Source organism: Saccostrea echinata, unplaced genomic scaffold (genome assembly GCF_033153115.1).
Source record: "Saccostrea echinata isolate AGI-Se365-2 ecotype Australia unplaced genomic scaffold, CSIRO_AGI_Sech_v1 ptg000054l, whole genome shotgun sequence".
Lineage (NCBI taxonomy): Eukaryota > Metazoa > Mollusca > Bivalvia > Ostreida > Ostreidae > Saccostrea > Saccostrea echinata.
Window position 1 is genome coordinate 61,221,672 of NW_026889803.1, and position 26,273 is coordinate 61,247,944.

The 26,273-nt window shown below is 33.0% G+C and overlaps 1 protein-coding gene and 1 long non-coding RNA gene across 4 annotated transcripts; one reads left to right on the forward strand and one right to left on the reverse strand.

Annotated features, from left to right (window-relative positions):
• Nucleotides 1-766: 766 nt before the first annotated feature.
• On the reverse strand, nucleotides 767-26,182 carry LOC133205838 (uncharacterized). Of its 3 annotated transcripts, XR_009723668.1 has the most exons (7): nucleotides 26,163-26,182; nucleotides 25,809-25,912; nucleotides 25,189-25,557; nucleotides 24,529-24,721; nucleotides 23,813-23,892; nucleotides 21,811-23,298; nucleotides 767-787 (listed from the first exon to the last, which is right to left on the reverse strand). It is a non-coding gene; the product is annotated as an uncharacterized LOC133205838 (long non-coding RNA). The 3 variants fall into 3 exon arrangements; XR_009723669.1 differs by lacking the exon at nucleotides 767-787 and having other exon boundaries at nucleotides 19,259-23,298; nucleotides 23,813-23,909; nucleotides 24,553-24,721; XR_009723667.1 differs by lacking the exon at nucleotides 767-787 and having other exon boundaries at nucleotides 19,259-23,298.
• LOC133172082 (uncharacterized) lies at nucleotides 9,972-13,412 on the forward strand. Its single transcript, XM_061306888.1, has 3 exons — nucleotides 9,972-10,272; nucleotides 10,647-10,781; nucleotides 13,301-13,412. The coding sequence occupies exons 1-3, from the start codon at nucleotides 10,016-10,018 to the stop codon at nucleotides 13,410-13,412; spliced, it is 504 nt and encodes a 167-aa protein (XP_061162872.1). The 5' UTR covers nucleotides 9,972-10,015.
• Nucleotides 26,183-26,273: the final 91 nt, after the last annotated feature.

Consider the following 26,273-nt stretch of genomic DNA (forward strand, 5'->3'; position numbering starts at 1 on the left):
CATCTGGAAATAGGATTCAATTTACCGCTTATGTGAAGTTGTTCTTTTTGACAGAGTTATTACGGCTTTTACAGATTTTAGATGCATTTGCTGAAATTTTAATCTTGTCGTATTTTGCGGCCATTCTAAATGTTTTACAAAGTTTCTTAATATTTTTCAGTTAAGTATGCAATGAAAGAGGATGGGATTTGTTAAAAAAAACATCTGGCGATTCTTTTGCTGTACAGTCTAGAACACTTTCACACGGTGTAGTACCTAAACGGTTGCTATCGGGAAAAAAACGCGTTCAATGTTTCTATTAGAAAATTGTACGGCTACTAGCTGAAATAAATTATACAGATGCCACATGGAACTAGCTGAATATGTGTCAAAAAGTGCCTCAAAATCGAGTAAGTTTCTAAAAAATCGTTGTTTACGGAACAAGTAGGGTATTTCTATAACTGATACTAAATGTAATTTGCGTCATAGCCTTCTAAAAACATAGATTATAGTAAAATATCCGCAGTATATAATGATTCAAAAGTCACATACACCAACGTTTTATGCTGCTCCTTCACTTAAGATTAAAATTTGTTCGATTTTTGGGTCTGAAAATGTGTTAATCCATACTGGTGCAATGAAAATAATAATAAAAAAAATTATAAGGGCGTTTTTATCGAATAATCAATCAAAATATGATTTTTCAAAAGTTACGGTTGCTATTAGAACTCTTCGTATTTAGGCACCGGTTATAAACTGAAAATTGTGCACCGGCTGCTAAACGAATTTTTTTTTTTTTCTTTTCCAGCTAGAAAGAGGAAATCGTCGAATTTGTGGCTACACAAGCCTAAAAAATCTAAAATATCCCAAAATTGCGAAGCAGAAACTCCATGTTTAAGCTACTCTACATGTATTTTAACTCCACCAAGTTGTATTCAATTAAGTAGCAACAATATACGAAAGGCACCTCTAAAAGCTAAACGAAAGTTAAAGAAATCAAAAAGAAAGCTTTGTGAAGAAAATAAAAATGACAAAATTATAAATGAAATGAAAGAAATATTACCTTCAGTTCTTCAAAAACTCTCAAAAGCTGGGATCTTTGGGGATTTCTGTAGCTTACTTAGACTTATTCATCTAGAAAAGTTACCCTTGACAAATATTTCTCTTCTTCTTTTTCTCGATGTTGTTCGTTGGTACTCACTTGAAAGTACAGCAAATATGCAATATTCACCTGAGTGTCTTAAATTTTGGAAAGTAATGTATAGACTTTTCCATGGGAAGGCTTTGCGTTTTATTGGTGGATTGAGGACTGCAGCAAAAGATGGCGAAGTACGAATTACTGGTCGTGGTGGCTATGACCCTACAAATTCTTCTATTAACTTTGCTGTTCCTTCACAAAAAAGCTTAGCTACATTTGGAGGTACAGCAGCTGAGTTACCTAACGAAATCCCACCAGGGATTATTAGTCAATCTCTAGACATGAAGCCAACGGACAAATCGTACGTTCTTAGCTTTGACGGAAAAAAAATTGGCACCGGGTTTAAATTTACAGTGGGGCGATCAAGATCTTTTTGGCCATGAAGAAACAGAATCTTCAAATGAGTCAAAGAAAAGAGTAGATGATGAAACAAAGTATGTTGACGAGACAGTGCAAGTCTGGGCTAACTTGGAAAAGACTGAATTGAAAGATTACAACTTATATTGAAAGTTTTATCTATGCGACTAAAGGATCTGCGACATTTGGTATTAAAGCAAGAATTTGCTTTGAAAAAATTCCTTAGGGGGGGAGGGCCAGATTGGCGAAAGTCGAAGTATGCTATAAGCAGTGTACAGGCGCTACTTTATCAGGTGCGAAGTTCAATTAAGAAAGTCCTAGATGTAAATAACGCGCTGTTATGCTTCGGAGCATCAATTAACGGAACCACTGACATACAAGGACGAACTGTCTGTTGACCTGTTCTCACAAAGAAATATTATCACTCTCAAAGAAATTGAAGATTTCTCTGAACACTTGGCAAAAGATTTGCGATTTATGAAACAAAGGTCTCCTCAATGGGTTGAGGTGCGAAAAGAGTTTAAATTGACAGGGAGTACGCTACATGAAGGTTTAGGGCTTGATTCATTGAAGCTACAACAAAGGCATTTTGACAAAGTTGTTCGAAAAATAGAACACAATGAAACAATTTCATCAGAAGTTGCAAAGCGTATGCAGCACGGTACAGAGTCTGAAGTACATGCTATAGCAACATTAGTAGCTAAAATTCTGCCATTTTATCACCCCGATTTAACATACGTGGAAGAGGGGGCGTTTGTTATAAGAAGAAAAGAAACGCCTTTCATTCTTGTTTCACCTGACGGAAGCCTAGGAAAAATAAATCTGGATGGAACAAACATACCACAGCCACTCATTGGATGCGAGTTCAAATGCCCTTCCCCATCAGAATACAAGACACCTGTGCACTATGAGATTCCTGCAAGGTACAGTATGTGTTTATATATATATATATATATATATATATATATATATATATATATATATATATATATATATATATATATATATATATATATATATATATATAATTGATTGCTTTTAAAAAAAAGGAGAAACGGATTTTTTTTTTACTCAAAAGAAATGCATAATCAAAGTACATACTCTTTTGTTGTTAAAGATATTTACCACAAGTTTTGAGTGAAATGGCCAGTATGAATGTCTCTGAACTGCTGTATGTATGTTGGACGGAGGAGAGTTCAACAGTGTTCAGGTTTATATCAGTTTTTCCTTTCTTTTTTCTGTAAATTAGATATTAAATATTTTTTTGTTTTCAAGAATACAGACAAGTAAACACACAAACACACTCACACACATTCTTTATATGGTCGGGCAGTCTAGCACGTTTTTTTTACACTTCTTGGAGACAGGTCCCGCAGATCAAACGTTCAACTCTAGTCCCTGATCCTCTCTCTCTCTCTCTCTCTCTCTCTCTCTCTCTCTCTCTCTCTCTCTATATATATATATATACTGTGTATACATTCCAGGGTCACCTTTGATGGGGATATGTGGTCTAGGATCTTTCAGCAAGCAGTGACTCTTTATTCACCAGATGAACCAAAACGTCCGACAAGATTATCATCTGAGTCAAAAAATATCAAAGAACTTTTGGTAGATTATAGAGAAAAGAATTGCGAATTTCTCTGCGAAATATCCTCTGTGAAAGGTACCAAATTAGGCTGTTGATATGTCATTGAGGAATCCCCGTACATATATCCTGTTTGCAATTTAAATACAAAGGAGGACAGCGAGGACTTCGATGACATATCAAACAGTGTAAAATCCTGTATAATGGATGCTTTTCAAGTGTGTAGGAAAAAAGCTACAGAGGTTTTAGTTTGGATATTAGCAGACACTGATCGAATATTCAGTAAAGCAATTCCTTATTAAGGTCTTCCGTCTTCACGGAAGACCTTATAGTGATTCTACTGTTTCTTATTAGGTCTTCCGTTTTCAACGGAAGACCTATAGTGATTCTACTGTTTCTTCTTCTTCTTATTAAGGTCTTCCGTTCCAGACGGAAGACCTTATAGTGATTGTACTGTTTATTATTATTATTATTATTATTATTATTATTATTATTATTTTCCCCTTTTTTTGTCGGCAGGATTTCTCAGAGATGACTGGACGGATTTTCCTGAAATTTTCAGGGTTGATAGAGAATGAAAATACCCCGAGGCGTTTTTTTCATTTTTTCAAAATTTACTTCCGGTCGTCAGATATGTCCGATTTCCGTTTTTTTCAAAAATATTTTTTCCGAGTGAGATCTCAGAAACGGTTAGAGATTAAGACACCAAACTTATACGAGTAATAGATCATGAGGAGTAGGCGAGCCCATTTGGGTTAAGCGTGTCAGCCGTCACTTCCGGTCGTCACAGGAAGTGATCAAAGAAATCGAAAATTTCAACTTTTCTTTTTTGAATTTTTTTTTGCATCACATTATTGCATCTTATGTGTAGTTTCGAAATATGTCAGTCCCACTGGAAACAAAAACGACAACTTCCGGTTAGAAGAGGAAAACTACAAAATTTGAGTATTTTACTTTCCCTTAAATATCTTTTGTAGATAAAGTATTTGAAAAGATTTCTAGATATGTTATTCAGACTGCAAATGTCTAGAGTAACGTCAAAAATCTTAGTAAAATTCACTTCCGGTCGCGTGTTTTTCCTGTCCTCAAAATGAAAAGTTATCTCAGCGAGATCTCGGAAACGGCATGAGATTAAGACACCAAACTTAAATGAGTAATAGACCTTGAGGAGTAGGCAAAACACATAGGGTTAGACGCGTCAGCCGTCACTTCCGGTCGTCACAGGAAGTGATCAAAAAATCGAAAATTTCAACTTTTCTTTATAAAATTATAACTTGCATCACTTTGTTGCATCTCTTTCGTGTTTTGAAATATGTTAGATTCCACCGGAAACAAAAACTGTAAACTTCCGGTTTAAAGAGATAAACTACGTTATTTCGATGTTTAGCTTTCTCATAAATATCACTTACAGATAAGTATTTGAAATGTTTTTTTTATACATATGCTGTAGATACTACAAATGTCATGAGAAAATTCAGAGATTTTTATTCAATTCACTTCCGGTCGTGTGTTTTCCTGTCCCCAAAATTAGAATGTGTTCTCACAATTGCTCGGTAAGAGTAAAAGACTGAAGTCTAAAACTTTCAGGACTTATAGTCAGTCATCAGTTCATTTGCATCGTGTAAAAATCGTCTGTCGTCATTACTTCCGGTCGTGACAGGAAATGAAGAAAAATGTAATTTTTTTAAGTTATTTTGTTTCTACATCAGTTTTAGGCTTATACCGACGTTGGAAAAGACATGTTTATGCAAACAGGAATTAGTATAACGGAAGACCTTCTCATTACTAGTAATGAGTTTCTAGTTATTATTATTTTTTTTTTTTTTTTTTTTGACTTTCTAATTTTGTGCACGCGATTTCTCGAAGACTATTGGATGGATTTACATGAAATTTTCAGGAAAGATGTGTCGTAAAATGAACTTGAACTATCTGAGAGAAAATTTCAAAATTCACTTCCGGTGCCAAGATAGAGACCATTTTCTGATTTCAAAATGACATTTTGTCCGCGGATAATCTCAAGAACGACAAAAGATATCAATGTGAAACTTTCAGGGATTATAGTTCGTGATAGATAACAGCCGGGTCGCTACTGTTCGTTCGTCGTCGGCACTTCCGGTCGCTTACGGAAGTGATCAAAGAAATCGTAAAATTCCAACTTTCCTTTTTTAAATCAATACTTACATCACATTATTGCATCTCTTTTGTAGTTTCGAAATATGTTGGTCCCACCGGAAACAAAAACGTCAACTTCCGGTTATAAGAGAAAAACTACATAAATTGAGTATTTTTCTTTCCCGTTCATATCTTTTGTAGATAAAGTATTTGGAATGAATTTTAAATATGTTATTCAGACTGCAAATATCTAGAGTAACGTCAAATATCTTTGTAAAAATCACTTCCGGTCGCGTGTTTTTCTGTCCTAAAAATGAGAAGTTGCCTAAGCAAGATCTTGGAAACGGTAAGAGATTAAGACACCAAACTTATATGAGCAACAGACCTTAAGATGTAGGCAAAACCATTTGGGTTAAGAGCGTCAGTCATCACTTCCGGTTGTCACAGGAAGTGATCAAAGAAATCGAAAATTTCAACTTTTCTTTTTTTAATTAAAAATTGCATCAGTTTATTGCAACTTTTTTGCAGATTCAAAAGATGTTGCTCCCACCGGAAACAAAAACGACAACTTCCGGTTATAAGAGAAAACTACATAATTCGAGTATTTTACTTTCCCATAAATATTTTTTATATATAAAGTATTTGAGATGAATTTTAAATATGTTATTTACAGTGCAAATGTCTAGAGTTACCTTAGATATCTTTCAAAAATTCACTTCCGGTCGCGTGTTTTCCTATCCTCAAAAAGAGAAGTTGTCTGAACGAGATCTCAAAAACAGGTAAAAGATTAAAACACCAAACTTTTATGAGTAATAGACCCTGAGGAGTAGGCGAAACCTTTTGGGTTAAACGCGTCAGTCGTCACTTCCGCTTGTCATAGTGATCAAAGAAATCAAGTTTTTTACTTTACTTTTTTGAATTAAAACTTGCATCACTTTATTGCTTCTCTTTTTTTTTTTTTTTTTTTTTTTTTTTTTGCTGTTTGAATATGTTAGATTTCACTGGAAACAAAAACGTCAGCTTCCGGTTTTAGGAGATAAACTACGTTATTTTTATATTTAACTTTCTCATAAATATTGCTTATCGATAAAGTACTTGAAATAATTTAAGGTATGTTATAGATACTGCAAATGTCTAGAGAAAAGTCAGAGATTTTTTTTTTTTTTTTTTTTATAAAATTCACTTCCGGTCGCGTGTTTACCTCTCCTCCAAATTAGAATTTGTTCTCACAACATTGCTCGGCAACAGTAAACAACTGAAGTCTAAAACTTTCAGGACTGATAGTCAGTCATCAGTTTATCTAAATCGTGAGAAAATCTTGTATCGCCGTTACTTCCGGTCGTGACAGGAAGTGATGCAAAAAAGGGAATAATTAATGGTTAGCACGTTGGATTTTCATGCTGACAACCAGGGTTAAATCTCCAGAGTTTCTGAATTCCTTTTATTACGTTTTCAACTTCAATTTTTGTTTTTATTTTCAGAATCGGACGGAAGACCTCTCATTGCTCGCAATGAGTTTCTAGTTATTATTATTTTTTTTTTTTGACTTTCTAATTTTGTGCACGCGATTTCTCAAAGACTATTGGACGGATTAACATGAAATATTCAGGGAAGATGTGTCGTAACATGAACTTGATCTATCTGAGAGAAAATTTGGAAATTCACTTCCGGTGCCAAGTTACGGACCATTTTCTGAATTTAAAATGACATTTTGTCCGCGGATTATCTCAAGAACGGTAAACGATATCAATGTGAAACTTTCAGGGATTATAGATCGTGATAAATACTAGCCGGGACGTGACCTTTCGTTCGCCGTCAATACTTCCGTTTGTTACCAAATGCAAATTTAAAAAAATTGAATTTTTAAATTATTTTGTTTTTCAATATTTTTCTTTGATTATAGTAGTGTTAATAGAAACTCTTCTGTAAATGCTTAATATATAATTTGTTTTCAGATAGATAAATTCGAACTCTAGATATTTGCATTTTAAAATTTGAAGCGGCTCCAAAATGGCGGCTGTCACCGTACACTCCGACGAGCAAGTCGGCACTCGGAGCTTCTCGGGTGGCTCGTACCTCGCACACTAACCTCGGACGTCAACTGTGTTCTACCAGGTTGCTGATACAGTCCTGTGATCTTATTTGAAATTCCTCCAAATGTATACCTTTGAAATCTGAGCTACTTTGTGGCACGCCCAACACTATGTTTTTGCTTTCAAATACTACTTACATGATGCTGTAATCAAAACAAATATAAAAGGAAGAATTAGACAAGAGAAAAAAAAAACCTTTTGAAGAACTTTATGCAGAGCGAAATATGAAATAAGTTACAAAGCAGTTTTCGGCGGAGAAATGTAATCGATTTGACACATATTCCTCCACCAATCACATGCGAAGTTTGTATGGAGGTAGCGGAGTCAGCCGAGGATTGCCGATTAGCAGGTCGGAGTTTACTTAGACAACCGAGCGTCTTGTTGAAGGAAACTACCATAAGGATCAATGAAATGTGAAGGAATTGTTGGATCTGGCAGATTTTGGAAATGGATAATCTGTCTTTGAAAACATAAATACTCTGACCTCCAAATACATTTAAATATGTAATTTGTACGGTACATACTATGATATATATGAGAATCGAAACCATTCAATAGAACATACATTTCAAAGAAAAGGCGCGAAGATTTACTCGCGACGTTTGGCGCGAAATAATGTATCGTGATTCCCTTTTAAAGTAGAAAAATGTTCTGATGCAGAAGTGCAGAAAAAGATTACGTGGAATACATGTATATGGAATTGCATAGAATAAAAATTTAAATATAGAAGGAATAAAGGAAGTAAACAGTATCATCAGTTCATCAGTAATGGATTATTTCTTCTGCTAACAATTATTGTTTAAACTCAGCAACGAATTCCGATGTGAATCTGCTTGCACAAAATTTGTCTAGCTAGCTCTCATTCTATAATTCCGCAGTATAATATATATATATATATATATATATATATATATATATATATATATATATATATATATATATATATATATGTAAAAAACTTTAAACTTCCTGACGCTCGTTACTTCATGCAACGATACAAAGTGAACATCGATGATGGTTGGTAAAATTAATCTGGTGTATTGGTTTCCATATTGAATTTTCACGCATGCGATCTGAGTTTAATCCCGATTATGTCTGAATTTCCTTTCTCATTTTTTAGCTTAAATTTACGTCTTCATCTTTATAAATGATGTTTTGGTTTTTTTTTCTGTGTGAATTCTGTTCTATTTTCATTTTTTAAATAAATCTTTAAAATCCTCGCAATTTTGAAAGACCCATGATATATTTTTGGCTTCTTTACTATGAGCATATATGTAATTTTACATACAAAGAACATCACATGTAAGGATGGTTATTCGGACGGAAGACCTCTCATTGCTTGCAATGAGTTTCTAGTTCTCTTCCTGTTGCTTATGCCATGAAGGGATATAGTCTTGGGACCCAAGTAATGAGAGATATGCTCTATGAAGAGGCAACAAAAATGACACGGGATGCAATAGTAAAGAAACTAACATCTGAGCCTATCATTGATACAGAAAAAAAGAATCTTCAAATGGACAGTTCAAGCACTGTTCTGAAGATTTCCTGCGACCGTTTAAAACGAGTGATGCAATCTGTAAGTAGCAAATTGAGGAGAAAGAAAATGAATACGACACAAACAGAAACAGAAACAGTTGATACCACGTCGTGCCTTCCAGATGAAGCTTTAGAAACTTTACTCCTTGCTGAAAATTCTATGCAGATAGATAGTACTGTAAATGATCTGGAACCTCTCATTGAGGAAGATGTCACCATAGGGGGTCATGACAAAGGAAACATAGAAAATACGTGCCTTTCGACTGTCCAGCCTATAATACCTGAAAAAACAATCGAACAAATCCTTCTTAATCTAAAAACTCACTCAAACAAAACGTATTGAAGAAATGGGCAAACAAAACAATTGATGGACTAAAAGAATCTTTCGTCAACGGACTATTACTCATGAAAATGCAGCATGAAGAAATGAATGTAGTCATTGAAGCAACAAAAGAACTACATAATAAACTGGGAATAAAAATTAAGAAATCATGCTCGCGGGATGAAAAGGCAAAACAAATTAAAAAAATGTTTAGTGGGGAAGATGACATATGGGAGAGAAAAGTAAAAAAAAATGATGCCCCTCAAATATTTTGCCTCTCTTATTGTCCGCTCAAGCTCAACCAAAATACCAAAAAAGCGATTAAATAATACATTAGCAGCTTTAATTTATGACACAAAATATGATGAATGGGGGAAAAATTCATCATTTCAGCTTCACACAAGGATCGAGAATGTAGGTACAACCACGTGGTTCTCTTTTCCCGAATTCAACGAAGAGAGACAACAAATTGAGCCAAAATGTATGGACGCCCACCATTTGTTGGTAAATCTCCGCTGTAAGGTATGTAAAGATGGCTTGCTGGGTGTACGAAAGGAGGCATGGCATAGCGTAGCAGAGAACAACAACTCCATTATCAGTAATGCTATCGTTGTTGACTTAATGGATAAACAAAATAATGCCTTTGCAAAAAGGACATTTTCAAAAGCTGTTGAAGATGAAATGCGAAATCTTGCGTTTTCTACAGAGGCAGACTTTTGCAGCCTTATTCGTCGATGGTACGAATCTGAAGACTCTGGAGGTATTACTGCTGTAGAAAGAGTTAAACGTTTTTGCTGTGGGATGTTGATTTTGGAGTTTTTCCTCCACCGGGGATGTATATCAAAGGATTCCCAAAAGTAATGTACGAGGGTTTTCTCCAAAGAATAGATACTTCTATTCAGTTGTACGGTATTGCGAACGGAAAATCTTACAATCAGAGATCACTTTCGTCTCTTGTTAATGAAACATTCTTTGGTGAATTAAGCGAGTTGGAACCAACAAAGCTTGGATGTCCGAAAGCTGTAAGTGTTCCACGCCTCATGGCTAATGTTACAGAGATGCAGCACTATCGATGTGATCCATCGGACAGGTATACATCCATTATTACATTCTCTCTCTCTCTCTCTCTCTCTCTCTCTCTCTCTCTCTATATATATATATATATAATGGGGTGGGGGGTGAGGGGTGTATGTGTGTGTGTGTGAAAGATAGATAGATATATATATATATATATATATATATATATATATATATATATATATATATATATATATATCTTTCTTTCACACACACACACACACACACACCCACACCCACACACACACACACATATATATATATATATATATATATATATATATATATATATATATATATATATATATAATGTTTGATAAATGTCAATCAGACAGATATAAATATATGCCAATAATATTTGATTGATTCACTTGGTATTCTACACAGGTCATTCCATATCTACACCACACGGAAGTCTGTACACCCCAATGAGAAACTTCTGAAACCTTTGAATCATGCATTTGAACAAAATGAAGTTCAAGAGATTTGCTACCCAAGTTCTGTATCATTGATATCACCAAGGTATAAAACTTTTACAAACAGGTAGTTGTGAATTTTAAATTGTGCAATTTTTTTCTTCAAAGGATCTTTACTTGTATCATATTATATTTTAAGTTAAGACGAATGCCAGTACTTCTTATTTTCTAAAATTGGTTATGATATTATTGTCCTAAAATTCTATTTTCTACAAACCATGCATTTGATGCTCCTGAGCTGTTTGGAAAGCGACAGCGGAAGTCTAAGCGATCTGATATATCACAATCTAGTGCTGTATCTAGGGGATGTCTTCCAGTCCGTCAACATCATAAGTGTGACGAATCAAAGATTTTACCGACGACGTTTTGGGCATTCCTCTGCAGGAAAATCATCATTAACATTTTCATTCGCAGAATATAAAATATTCCGGTTGTAATGAAAACCCAAGGAAAACTGATCTAAAATTATTTTAAGTTTATTCAGCATTTTCTTTTTTAACAATTAAGAATATTTCATGCATTTTTTTTATTTTGGTTGTAATTTTCACGCCGAAGCCCTTCTTTGTACGTTTATCAATTTTCTTAAGTAACAATGAACACTACTTGTGTAGATAATTAAATCACATAAACTAAAAAAATATTCAATTGTAAAGTACGGTTTTTCAACTCTGTTGAATAAATAAAGGAAAAACTTTTCATAATGAAGATTTCCAAGTAAAGTCTTCAATACTAACATTCTCACCGGTGTAAAATTGAAACACTACACATCATCTTACTTGTGTCCAGTTTGTTTTCTATGTCGGTAAAAAGATCCTCGGTATTTGAAACAATTTCCACAGGTCGAGCATTGGAAACGTTCGGGGTTCATGTGAGCACGAAGGTGGTCCATTAAGTACCGCTTAGCTTTAAATTTTTGCCCACAGCTGTCACAACTAAATTTTTTAATCAAGCCACAACCATGCCTAAGAAGACTGTTTTTATATCTAAAGGTTTTGTTGCAAACATTGCACTGAAAAGGTGCTAGATTTTCGTGCCTTGCTTTGTGTCCCTCAAAGTTACTTTTGTATATAAAACCTTCACCACAGTGGTCACAGATGTATTTATAATCTGCTTTATGCATTCTTTTATGCGAATTTAACCCACCTCTTGTCTTGAAAGCCTTGCAACAAAAAGTACACCAAAAATGTTTATCTTCATTATGGGTCAATACATGATCTTTTAAATCAAATCTTGAATAAAAAATTTTGTTACATTTATTGCGTTGGTGACCTTTTCCAGTGTGCAATATCTTATGTCGATTATAGCTTGTTGATGTAGAATATGTTTTTCTGCAGTAGCTGCAAGAAAAGGTCTTGAATGACTTATTATTATTGGTGTCCACCACTACTTCTATAGTTTCTGTTGATTCTGATTGAATTATATTCTCGGTCCCCATTGAAGTGCTACTTGTGAAACCTTCGTCGTCGTCGGAAGCAGTTTGTTTTGAAGTTGAGGCTGGTGTCTCTTCTACATGGGATTCAGTCCCCTCTTCAATGAATTCAACTCCAAGAATTGACATTTCAGATGAAAAATTCTGGAAATATGTAAAGTAATATAATTAAAATCATTAAGCAGAATAATGTACATGTATATATTAGATATATCATATATGTAATTAATCCATGGGAAAATTTACTTTGAACAAACAATTGTAACTTTTGACAGCCCCCCCCCCCCCCATTCTTGCTGGATCGACGATATTAGAGATACGTACATTTTTAAGATGCAGAAAGAAGGGGGGTGCAAAAGAATAATTGAGATCAACATTAAAAAGTCTGAAAAAAATGACAAGCAGAAAGTTTTGAAAAGGGGGGGGGGTACAGGCATTTAAAATAATTATTTACGATCGACAAACCATTCTTAGATGGGTGGCTTTTTATTACGGACCTGTTTTTAAAAACACCACCGGCTAAACATGTAAATAAGATCGCTCGTGTAAACTTTGCGACACAAATTAAAAACTAACCTATCCTGCGGCGTAATTACACAGGTAAAAAATTGAATAAATAGAATTTTTAAAACAATATATCTTGATAATTATATATCTCATTTATAATATACCACTGCAAAAATGAGAAAAATACGACAATCAATTGATAACAAAGAATAAAATTCAAAGTGCACATTTAGAAAATTCGAGAAGTTGCATTTCCGATAGAAACCGGTGTTGTTGTCTAATAGTAGCCGTAACACATGTTTCTTCAAGAAAAAACGCTTTAGTTCTAAAAAATGATAAAAGTATAGGCAATACTTGTGATTAAGCAATTTGCTGTACAAATATATAAAAATCTGTCGATTCACTTTCTTTAAAATACCCATATTTTCACGCCAATGAGATAATATTTCTTACTTGTATGAACATGTGCCTGAAGCTTTCAACAATTATTCGCTTAAAAAACAACGATCTTTTATCAAGTTACAAAATTAAATAAATATGTCAGTTTCTGAATATCAGTAAAGTTCCGTAAGAGATTTATGATAAAGCAGTTAAAACATAATAATTGAATAATTTATCTTTTTGTTAAGCCAGCGAAGAAAAATACTTACCATTTCCTCCATCTTTTCCAATAGCAGCCTACATAAGACAGAGAAGGCAAAGGAGGATGCCAGTCAATTTTATTGTCATGCGCAGTCGTAGTCTTTTAATTGTTTGTATTTGGCAATGCCAATCATTTTATTGTCAGTTGTGCAGTTGTCATAGACTAATTAGCACTTTCACGATAACTGCTGTACTGCTTTCTTGCAGGGCAGTTTATAAACGTTTTGCGAAATTTTTCTTGACAGATAATAAAATGACATTTATTAAACATAACCATTATTAAACATGCCATTACGTCATATTTCACCAAAACTATATGAATTTGCCCTGCAAAACAAAAGTACCACAGTTATCGTGAAACGGTCTATTGTTCGTATTCATTTTATTGTCATGTGCAGTCGTCATATTCTAGGAGAGTCGCATGGTTTTATTTCTGAAGGTCTGCCTCGTCCTTGATTTCAAATGTCACCAAAAATTGTGAATAAAATTATCCAGAAATACCCAAACTCCGTCACCATAAGCGGAAAACACCCCATGTTACTTTCGGAATCATATTTTTGATTTTTTTTTTTTTTCTACACTTAGAATGAACTTAAACATTGTTTTTAGTACAAATAACAAAAAAATGCAGTTATTGGGTTTATATAATACCACTAAATAGAACGTGTATCACACCCGTGTACATTTCGTCCAATGAATTCTTACTCCGTCACCAGGGTCCTCTACAATATGCCAACTTACTGAATACAATTTTTCCCAGTTTAGTTTTTTGTCCCTTTTTCTTTAATTTGTAAACCAACAGTTTAATTTGCACTGAATATGCAATTCCTTGTCGTTCAACTAATTTTTGAGGGAATGCATGTATAATGGAGATCTGCAGGCATGCAAAAGTTTGCTGTTAAATTTATTTAAATTAATTATTGTTCAATTTCAATCATTGATAAAAGATTCACTTAACATGTACATGTAATTATGTTGACATACAATCGTCTTAATATGTAATTTGAAAAGGAAAGCTGGAAATCAAATGATAATTTAGCACATCCATATAGTGTATATATCTGTAAAGTGAAACTGTATTGTATATGTAATATACATGCATGCATGCATTTTACACCCAGTCCTGTAAATCAAAAATATAGGATAAAAGTTTCAATTTTCACCAGGTAGTGTTTCACATTTTAAAATAATTCTTAACATCTGTATTATTAAACTCTAAATCTGTAGAATGATATTTCTAAATTTAAAATTGAATATCATGTTATTTTATTTTTCTGGTCTGAATACATGATGTACAATTCTTTCATCATTGTAGCTATCAGGCTCTGCATGCATATAACCCAGAGTTGCATTGTATCTACGGAAAACATATGCAATAATTTCTAAACATGGTATGTTCACTATTTAAATATTTTACAATAATTTTATTGTATGCCAATATAATAGGGTTTTTTTTTTCAATTTTGAACAGATGCAAGAATTTCATTTATGAATTTGTTTCCTTTAATCAGTTATTTTCCAAGCTTAAAATAATTGCTATTGCAAATGTCAGAGCTTTAAAATTCCCAGAAAAGTTTTGTAACAAAAGATTTCATGAATTTTAGAAAATATTATATTACATGGTTTCTTTTGCACATTGCAATGCCATTCATTTAAAATATTATGTATTTGACTCATTACATTTTTGGTATATTTTATGTTACAGTAGCTGTTCACAAACAATTTGAACCATTCCAGTGTTGACACAGGCAGCAAGTGTATACACCAAGTAAAAAGGTATGCTTAATGATATCAACAACACACATATTATTTTATAAAATTATTTTAATAAATAAAAATAGCCGAGTTACAGATATTTGATACATTTTTATGTGATTTCATTAGATTTTACCTATTACATTGCTTTAAGTTTTACTGTTTTAATCACCAGAGCACTTATAATAATATTTCATTTTATTTTTAGAATGGATTTTATCCCAGAGTACATGTCTTGATGGAAAAACTATGCACCTGCTCAGAATTACCCTCACAGCCTGGCTTTGTATGGGAGAAGCTGTAGATATTAAATAAATTTACTAGATGAATAATACTTTGACTGTTATCTTTCAATGGCAACAGTGATATGAATGTCAGCTTTTAAGGCTGTAAAGATGTGAAAATCCAGACTTGCATGAACATGGTGTTTAAATATTTATCATGATCACTTGTATCAAAGAAGTATCTATTTTCTGATTACATTTTTATATCATTTAGATCGGGTGCTTTCATTTTTTTTTTTTTTTTTTTGAGAAAATATCAGTCCCTAAGCTTTTATACACAAACAAGTTTATCACAGGAAAGGGAGCTAAGAGGCAATTAAACTATAAGGGGTTAGATATGCAGAAAGGATAGAACTAATTATATTAACAGTTGTAAATAACCCTCACCTGGTTTTTATATCTGAGTTATTTATAAACTAACAAGAACTCTTAAACAAAAGAAGATTTTGGAGAGCCACTGAGGAAAACCCATATACGTGAAACTTCACTCTGCTGTATATATGTATATTTTTTTTATTATGTCTGTGTGTGTGTGGGGGGGGGGGGGAGATAAATGGTTTCTCATTATACGAGGGAGGGGAGATCTACATGTTTATCAGAATTGATTGAAACTTAGCATTGGACATTTTTTTTTCAATCTTACTTATATGATGTACTTTGCGGCAGTATCTGAAAATCTCAATTTTTGGTTACCATGGCAACCAAGACACATAGCAACGAAATTTTATTTAATACATGTTTCTGGTGTCAAGTTGTAATAATGGGGAACGTTTAATTAAAATCGGTGACCATGCGTGGCAAAGAAGTTTATGTGGTTATAGAGAACGCTATTAACAAAAATTTATAACAAGGCAGTCAATACAAAAAAAAGCAGTTTTTCCAAAGCCTAATGAATACATACTATTAGTACCAGTTCCTTTAATAGTACATTTCTGACCACTTTCAAAAACGGTACTACATGCCTGCAACCCCCCCCCCCCCTTTCCAATATGCCCGCCATGCACATCAGTTGTAGCTCAAATTCAACGATGTACTGAAGTCATCGATTTCTTGATTTGAGCGGAAAAATCTTGAATTGCCTGTTTCTCAGATACTGTAGTCAAATTTCTCAGTCCTGGCACAACAGTCGAGCCAGCGAGATATATGTGGATGTAGAGGCAAATATTGCACCTGCAATACCTTTCATCTTCATTTTGAGACTATTTTCGCTAGAAGAAGTTGTAATGCATGTCCATGGTCATGTTCAGGGAGTTTTGACACGTAAGGAAAAGAAACGAGAACTTCTTTGCAGAATACTTATACTGTTATACTTATGATAAAGCGAAACACTCATGTAAACCCAAACCATAGCCGAATTTGTGAGGGAAAATATGCAGGTTAAGGTTATCGTTTAGGACTTAGGCCCCAGGTACAGGTTAAGAAGCAAATAATCGACTTCGCAAAAAAGAAATTAACTAAATGTTATAGTACCTATTTTTACCAAATGTTTGGTTTTTTGAATAGGATTTGTGTGTGTCAGTATTATCAAGCATGCTAATGATTTTTTTTTTATTTCTTTAAATGTAAAAATGAAACAGAAATGTAAGTTTTTTGTTTTTTTTAAATAATAAGTTTAAGAATAACGCTCTAACTCTGCTTAGAAAACGAATAAATTTTCGTCAAAATATATCACAGAGAACATTCTTTCAAGTACAAAATATAAAAAGTTTGGAATAGATTCTCCTGATTTCTAGCATCTTGATTATCAGTCTTTTTTGATTTCAATTGCACGGAATATTACTTTTTGTACTAGGGTTGATAGAAAAGTAATGTCACAACTTTTATATCTTGAATGATCAAACATTACATACTAATTAAATACCCCTTTTTTATGTATGCCTTTAAATTTCATTCAGTTATATAAACAAGAGAATCATGGGCTTCAACGCTCACCGGAGTCACTATGGCCCTTTGGTTCTCTATCAGCAGATGTTTCTCTTTATACTGCAAATGTAAAATAAAGATCATATATCGTGGCGTCACCTATCCCCAAGTGTCATGATTTGAACAATCTTGAATCTTCACTACCTGAGGATGTTTCTCTATTAATATGACTAATAATGGCTTTGTTGTTCTTGAGAAGAAGATTTTGAAAGATTTTCCCTATGTATTCCCATGTTAAACTTTTGATCGCCAATAATGGCCCCACCCTACCCCGGGGGTAATGATTTGAACAAACTTGAATCTAAACTAAGTTTGTGTGAAATAAATATTTCCATATAAATGTAACATCATGGCTTTGCTGTCTTTGAGAAGATTTTTAAAGATTTTTCCTATATCTTCCCACGTAAAACTTTGATCGCTCATGGTGGCCCCATCCTACCCGCGAGGGTCATGATTTGAACTAAAGATTTGAATCTACGCTATGTTTTTCACATAAGTTTCTTTTTTTCTGGCCTAGTGATTCAAGAAAAGATTATTTTTAAATGACCCCACCCAATTTTCAAAATTTCTAAATTAACTCCCCTTCATTTGAAAAAAAAAATGAATTCCTTTTACCCAAGAATACTTCGTGCTAAGTTTGGTTGGAATTGGCCCAGTTGTTCTAAAGAAGGTGAAATCATGAAAAATTTACGACAACGACGACGACAGCGGAAAAATTTCGATCCGAAAAGCTCGCTCGAGCCTTCGGCTCCGATGTCCTTATAACGATATTTTTCGGTACTTTTTTCAGTGTATCTGCAAATCTTTTATACTTCCCACATGTTTTATTTAAATAAACTTTACTGCTAATTCGCTGTAAAGCGTCCTGTTTTGAGTTGTAGTAAGTTATTTAAACTTTGTCCAAATTTTATTTCTAAATTCATTCCTTTTACGTAGATCCTATGTATCGTCAGATTCAAGAGTTAGTGACGTGAGTTACTGATCGTCCACTCACTTCTTCTCAGCTGAAATGTTGAAAGAGGTATATACTATCCCAGTTAATGGGATTTAACCGATCTCGATACGTCCCGGTAACTGGGAAAATTGCACCGCACCAAATGCAATCTGATTTTATCATTCACTAAAATTAAATTAGCTTGAAAATTCTTTTTACCTATAAATTGTTACAATATCTATTTTATATTTTATAATGCCTTTATTAAACTATATCCCTTTTTTGAAACGTTAAATAAATTAAAATAAATTGAAATAAAAACTTTACTAATTATTTGACTTTTTGCCTTTGTTTACTATCTCAAGGTCATGTAGTTTCAACAGGAGGGAAATTTGTACTTTCTAAAAGATATGAAAAAAACAAAGGTTGTTGGTAAGTTAAAAATAAACGTATCCTTGAATTTTATGCACCTAGAATTTAAGCCTAATTATAATCAACTACTTAGCAAGGTAAAACTTATATATTACTCCTACATAAACCTTGAATACCACAATCTTCTTATTCATGTTTAAATATGATTTACCATCCATCTACATTTCAACTGGGGTTCATTTCAACCTGATATATTTTTTTCAATACTCCCGACCCTGATCTGAAACCATTCTTCTAAATAAATATATGTCAATCCCTCCTACTCTTTCTTACCCACTTACAGGTATTGCCTTTATATTTCTATCTTCAATTACTTGCAATCCCTTCAATGTATAGTCCTCCTCAGTCTTTTCCCACGAACCAATATACTTTTTCACAACGAATTTACACTCTCATTTTTATTTCTCAATCTGATCCACTTTCATTATCAGTACGTCATCAGTATTAAATAACAATTAATCTATTCTTTTTTTTTTTTTTCAATTCCCAATTGCCGTAACCTTTTCCAACAATATTTCAGATTTAAACTCTCCTCTTCATCCAGAGACATTCATAATTATATCATATATACACACACAATTCTTCTAGCAAAATATATTAAACAAAAATAACTCATATTTCAATACATTTTAATTTTATTAATCACAAAATGCATTATTTTTCAAGATTATTGCTCATCACATTCATCAAACCCAAATCTCAAACTACTGTTAACACAAAACTGTTCCCCAAAAGGAAATATGTGAACATCCTTCAGAAAGCCTATACCTTAAGATATTTTAAAAATCATGTGAAATTTGTGAATTTTGTATTTAGAGTAACCTTCTCATTATTGAAGTTTATGAAATCATCATAAATAAAACTTTTATGAGGAAAATTTTCTCGTCAAAATTTATTTTTATTAAAAGATGTGGTACTCGCGGGGATTGAACTCCTGAGTATCATTTTCTTTCGAGACTAGCACGCTAAACACTAGTCCTGACAAATAGTGGCATTTAAATCATGTTTGTGATATGACCCTTGACTTAATGGACTTAAGTATTTCTCTAAAATATGCGAATGTTATGTCATAAAATGTATTTTTAATGTATAGTAGGTCTTTGCTCCATGTTCTTGGTAACCAAAAAATGTATATTTTTATGCAAACTTTCAAGATTAACTAGCAAAAAAAAAAAAATGGAAAGAAGACCCACTCTTATCTAAAAAAAAATGTTATAGAATTAGAAAATGACTCATTTTGCCCTCTTTATTGTGTGTATAATATTTCATAGTGTGTATAATATTTCATGGGCAAATAATTTAAATCTTTGCGAGATTTTTGCAAATTTCAGAGATTTTTCATAAAGTATATTTTAATGTTAAACCCAATATTAAGGAAAATTTTGATATAATTGAGATTTAATTTTTCACCTTCATGTTCCTCACACTATAGGCTTTTCTGTCTTCATGTTCACCCATCTTCTTTATCTAAAAAGACTTTCTTATCCATTTTTTTTTTTCATCTTTTGTTTTAAAAGCACAAATCTTGTAACTACGTAGAAACATCTTAATCCAATTTTCAAATAATGTTATATTATATTTTATATTTCCCTACAGACGGCCATTTTTCTAAGGAAGTTATAATTAATAATGAAAACAAACTCGACCTTTTGAAGATTCCAACACTCAAAAGAAAAATACGAGGAACCCCAAGGAAGGGCAAGTATTTTAACCATGAAAACAAACTACTATTTCAAGAATCTATAGCCTATCCAGAACATATAAATTTATACAATCAATTTTACTATCTTTTCTCATGTATTACAAGACAATTTCTAATATACGTTAATATAATCAAATCAAATTAAGAGGCCCATGGGCCAAAATGCTCCCCCTAATCACTTAAGCCATGCTGTTTTTCATACAATTCCTCCCATCCTAGCCCTTGGAGTAATGATTCCAAAACTGTTTTAAATACATAAAACTTACATTAAAATGAATATCAATCTTGATGACCATATTAGATTGCCTTTCCTTCTCTATTGTGGCCTAATCTCACTTCAAGGGATAATTATTTAGAAGAAACCCACCTAATTTTATAAGGTGATGTTTACATAGAAATATCTACCTTGTTTTTTTTTATAAAAATAGTACACTTATTAACCCCTATATTCTAATGATAAATTACATACCATTTTCCTCTTTGATCCCCAATAATGACCCCAACCCTCACCCCAGAGACCTTTATATTAACTTTATTGAATCATATGGTTTAATAAATATTTCCATTATTTTAGTCTCTTCTTGATCATACTTCTTCGAAATATGTCTGTGTACTCCATTTGAACAAATATCAATCAACTTTCCCAAACAATTCTTTTTTGTAAGCTAGATTGATTTTTGTTCATCTTCTCCAGAATTCCCAGTTAATTGACAGACAGACAGATGCACAAACTATACCAAAATTGAGTTGGAATTACACTCCCCTTCCCATAAAAATTGAAATGAACTAACATCTGATTAACAATTTTAGCAAATGGAAAATCCAAAACAACAAGTGTTCAAGAAAATAAAATTGAACAACAGCCCGAGAATAATTCAAATCAACAATTTATTGAGATTGGATCCACTGCATTTGAGGTATTGTATGAAACTAAATATTTATTGAGGAGTAAATTTCCTGATTTTTTTTTTTTTACCTCTTAATAAAATTAATTTAAAAACAACCGAAAAAAATACCCTATCAAATCATTTTAAAATCAGAAATCCATTAATTTTTATCCCCCTATTTTTCCCTCCTTCTACATTATTATCAATAATAACCACTCCTTTGCTAACAAATCTAATATTAAAAAATAGAAAACCAATCTTCAGAAATCCAAACATGAATGCAAAATGTAAGGAACAAAATTTACATTCAATTAATACAGAGTTTACAATCCTCCCCCTAGTCCCTTATTACAACAGGAAGTTTTAATGTTAGGTAGTTAACTATACATCATATCATTTACAATACTCAAAACATTCTGAAACCTGACAATCAAAACTAACCATGCTAAATCATTTACCTACTTGTCAATGAACAATGTGAAAAAAAAATCGTAAATGCATATTAATCCACATTTTGATATACATTTTTTTTGTACTATGCTTGTCTTAAAAAAAAACAAACAACATCCTTCTTTTCAACATTAAATACTTTACTTTTTATTTCAATGTATAAAACTCAATACAATTTTTTGTAGTTGAACATCGAATTTATTTCACTTGTGACACAAACATTGTTTTAATATATAATTATATTTTCATTGATGCTTTACAATTGTGTCCCTTTCTTTAAATAAATTCCATATCAAACTAAAACCAGAAGTCTCTGATGAGACTGTAACACTACTGGTTTGTCCTTATAACAAAGGAAGATTAAAGTAGCACTAGGACTTGAAACTTTGCAACAGGAATAAATAGAATAATGATCCTTGGTTTAGTCTCTTTTTGTAGCAAGATTTATTGCAATCATCAAAACTTTAGGAGGAATAACCTTTTAAAAGTCTTTAACAGAAATTTTGATTTTAGTAACCATGGCAACATCAGTCAACAAAATCAAAAAAAAATATATATAAAGACAATTATGTATCTTAGTGTAGTCTACTTGGCTGCCAAGTTATACTGAAATCAGATCAAAACTGTAGGAGGAGTAGAAATTTCTATTTTTAGTAACCATGTCAACACCGTTTATTGAAATCAAAAACCTATACACAGAATTATGTATCTTAGTGTAGTCTACTTGTCTGCTAATTTATATTGAAATCAGACCAATACTGTAGGAGGAGTAGCGTTTAGAAAGTACTTCCCAGAAATCTCTATTTTTAGTAACCATATCAACACCGTTCATTGAAATATAAAACCAATACACAGAATTATGTATCTTACTGTAGACTACTTGTGTGCCAAGTTATACTGAAATCAGACTAAAACTGTAGGCGGAGTAGCGTTTTGAAAAATTGTTTACAGACAGACAGAAGGACGGACGACGGACACCTTACTACCGCATAAGCTCTTCTGGTCTCTGACCAGTAGAGCTAAAAAACAATGATTATCCTTTATTTATCCCACTTGCAGAGCTTCCCAAATGCACTCCAAAGCTATATGCAGCAACTTCTGCTATACAAAGGGTTTACACCAATTGGCAACTACTTTGACAAATTTGTGTTAAAAGATTATGACCTTGATGAAAGACAACTGCAGGTACCCAAAATATTTACTTTTTACCTGACCTTTAAATTGGATAAGCAACATATTTTTTGTATTTAACAGGTTGACATGATTTACTTAGGGAATTTAATTTAATAGCTACACAATTTATACTATATATACATCAGAATATATAAAAAATTGTATTTTACAATTATTAAATAAATTCTCTGGCTTTGTTCCTTTTATGTAAACTATACTACATATTATGTAATAAATAATTTAAACCTTTTTTAAAAAATCATATCCACTAAGTCAAGTACAATATTTTTCTTCCAGGCAAATAAATTTGTCTTTGTACATAGATCAAGCAAGTCTTTCCAGGGCTCTTCCTTCCACTGGTGTTTCACTTGTTCTTGCAATAATACCAGATCATCACTGGTGAATGCACTATCCTGGAGTGTTGACATTTCTCATGATGGTTAGTCTTGAATTTTAAAAAAAAATCAATTTTTTAAAAAAAGTATATATATATATATATATATATATATATATATATATATATATATATATACAGGTAAACTTCGTTATCTCGACATCCACGGGACCATCGATAAAAATGTCGAGATATCTGAGGTGTCGAGATATCAGAGTTGAGACTTGACGTCCAAGATTTCACTGCATAGCAAAACAGACAAGCTTATTATATGTACATGACTTCAATATAGACTGTAGCTCAACATATTTCATGTTTCATAAAAACATGTTTTTATTTAGATGCTAGTTTTAGATGTCCATATATAATTGTAAAATTAATATGTTTTGTAGCAGGACCACAATGAAAACTAGCTTTATGCTTAATTGTGCACGGTAATCCTGGATAAATAAAGTTTATTATTATTATTAATTATTATTTCTGCACCCAGTGAATTTTAAATCTGGGTTAATTAGTACATTAAAGAGGGCATGTGCCCTTTGGATCACTGCTTTTTTTTACCTACCCCGAAATACATCTGCATGGGTTTCACATCTTGACAAACAGCCAGCCTACACAACATCCAGGAAGTTGAATTATGCGCACCTAAAAAAAAAAGTTCCCTTTAATTCAGTGGCTCAATTCTGCTAAAGATATGATATTCCTAGTACATTTGTCCAAAATTAATATTGTAGGCCTAAAATTGAAATGAAAAAAGAAAAAGAAATTGTCTCTATATACATGGAACTATACTTGACGAAGTTCATTTTGATTGGCTGTTTCCTTGCACAAGACCTTTAAGACAACTAAAAGTTCATGAAATTAAATGAAATTTGCAGAAAATGTTTTTTAGTTATTTATCTTTCATATACTAGTGCATCAAAAATGATCTTTGTCCTTAAGGGATGAAAAATAGGAGATAACTCATCCTAACAGATTATTGAATTTTAGGCTTAATTTCTGTACAAATTCATCTACAGTATATTAATTTCAAACTTTAAAAAATCTAATGAGTGAATTATTTAGGAAAAAAAATGGAATAAAATACAAGCTGAAATGTCAGAGTTCTTGGCTATCTGCTTAAAAGTTTTTTCAACTCTAATTAATAAGCTCTAATTAGCTAAGGAACAGAAAGTTTACCGATTTATAAGGAATTAATTATCAAAAAATTGAAAATCTTAATTCTAAAACAGAGTCAGAGACTGGAAAAAAAAGGTGTCAAAAGAGACTTCAATAATGTACCTTGGAGCTTTGATAAGTGATCACTGATTAATGGCTGGTGATTAAGATAAGGGGTTCTTTAGCAGTGGGGGTGATGAGGCTTTTCCATCAGTCATCAAGGAATGGAGTTTCTCTTAGAAGACCAGGCAGCTCTAAAATAAACTTTTCCATCAGTCATCAAAGAATGGAGTTTCTCTTAGAAGACCAGGCAGTTCTAAAATAAATAAACAACACAAAAGTTTAAAATACTTAAAAATGTGCACCACATACAATAGCATATTCTTAGAAAAAGTCTACAAGTGTACAGTAAAATAATAATCATGCCAAAAAAGGGACCAAAATGGTTGCATCAACATCAATACAAAAAAGGAAGTATTCCTCACAACAAAGACCAGAAGAATACAGGGACCACCAGCCCAGTCCAATTTCTAGTTCCCATAAGAAGACTAATCAAAGAAGAGTTTAGTGACATTGAACGGCCACAGAAAAATGGAATGTTTGCAGTTACAGATGCCAAGAGCCGAAGCAGTGAGATGAAGATTTTGAGACCGGGGTCAAGTGAAGTCCAGCCTGTAGACTCCTACATGGAAGTTGTGTCAGATGACCCGAATTCAAAATTATACAGAGTACTTCACCAAGAAAAGACTAAATTGTGGAATCATGCATTTAAAGAACACTCACATAAGTTTCCAGACTGTGACAGTTCAATGAACTGGAATCAGCATGGGGAGGAAAAACGAGGCCTGGCATGGATCCTTTCCATCCGATGTAAGAAGTGCCACTATACCAGTCACTCAGAAAAGCTTGAGGAGATCTGGAAGGGGACGAAGAGCTGCACAGCTAAATGTGGCCATGGCTGTCGGTCACCTGGGTACCAGTCTTACAACAGAATGTATGCGTGGTATGCTTCTTGGTGCAAATATTGAATCAGCTTTGGAGATGAGAAGAGATGGGCTGCAAACTGTATCGGGGAGTTACAAACTGATGACCATCCACTCGTCATTTCCCATTTCATCAGTGATGGAGATAGTGCCGCTGCGTCTGGTGCATCTGAAAAACAAGGACATGTGAATGAAAACCTTAAAGACTTGCGTCATTTTTTTGACTCTTAAAGAAAACAGACTGCTAAGGCTCCATTCAGCAGTCACATGTTTCCGGGGGGGGGGGGGGGGGGGGGGGGGGGGGGGGAGAGAGAACCAAAGCCATAGGAGAATCAATGCAGAGAACATTTGCCTTGGACCTGAAGCTTCGATGCAGGACAGAGTACAAGAATTGCTACAAACACTACACCAGAGACTTACCTTTGATGAAGCGGGCTATGTCCACTGTTGTTAGTTCCATCATAAGCTGCTACCACTGACAGTGCGGAAAGTCCTGTCAACTTTATTCCTTTTCCTGTTGTGGACTGAAAAGCAATAAGTGGAAATTTTTAGTGTTGCCTAGTGACTTTGAATTAAACATGACAGAAAAAGACAAATGTTTGTTAAAAGACTATATAAATTTGACTTTAGGACCAAATAATCTTGATAGAATTAAACATCATACTTGTACAAAAAAATCTGAATCTGTGAATAGGGCATATTTAAAATCAAATCCAAAATGTATTACAAGTAGTAGAAATTTTGAGAGTAGAATACATAAAGTTGTGCACTCACTGAATAAGGATCATGGAAACGACAAAATAGGCAAAATTACTTTAAAATAAACAAAAACTATTAAAATAAAAATCTCAAAGAAAATACTATAGATCTAAAAGATAACAGATG

Bases quoted from the DNA above. Each gene is read 5' to 3' on its own strand.
- LOC133172082 (XM_061306888.1), top strand. From the start codon at position 10,016: ATGTATATCAAAGGATTCCCAAAAGTAATGTACGAGGGTTTTCTCCAA. The intron at 10,273-10,646 runs GTATACATCCAT...TATTCTACACAG, and splicing joins CGATGTGATCCATCGGACAG to GTCATTCCATATCTACACCA. The intron at 10,782-13,300 runs GTATAAAACTTT...CTTTTTGTTAAG, and splicing joins GTATCATTGATATCACCAAG to CCAGCGAAGAAAAATACTTA.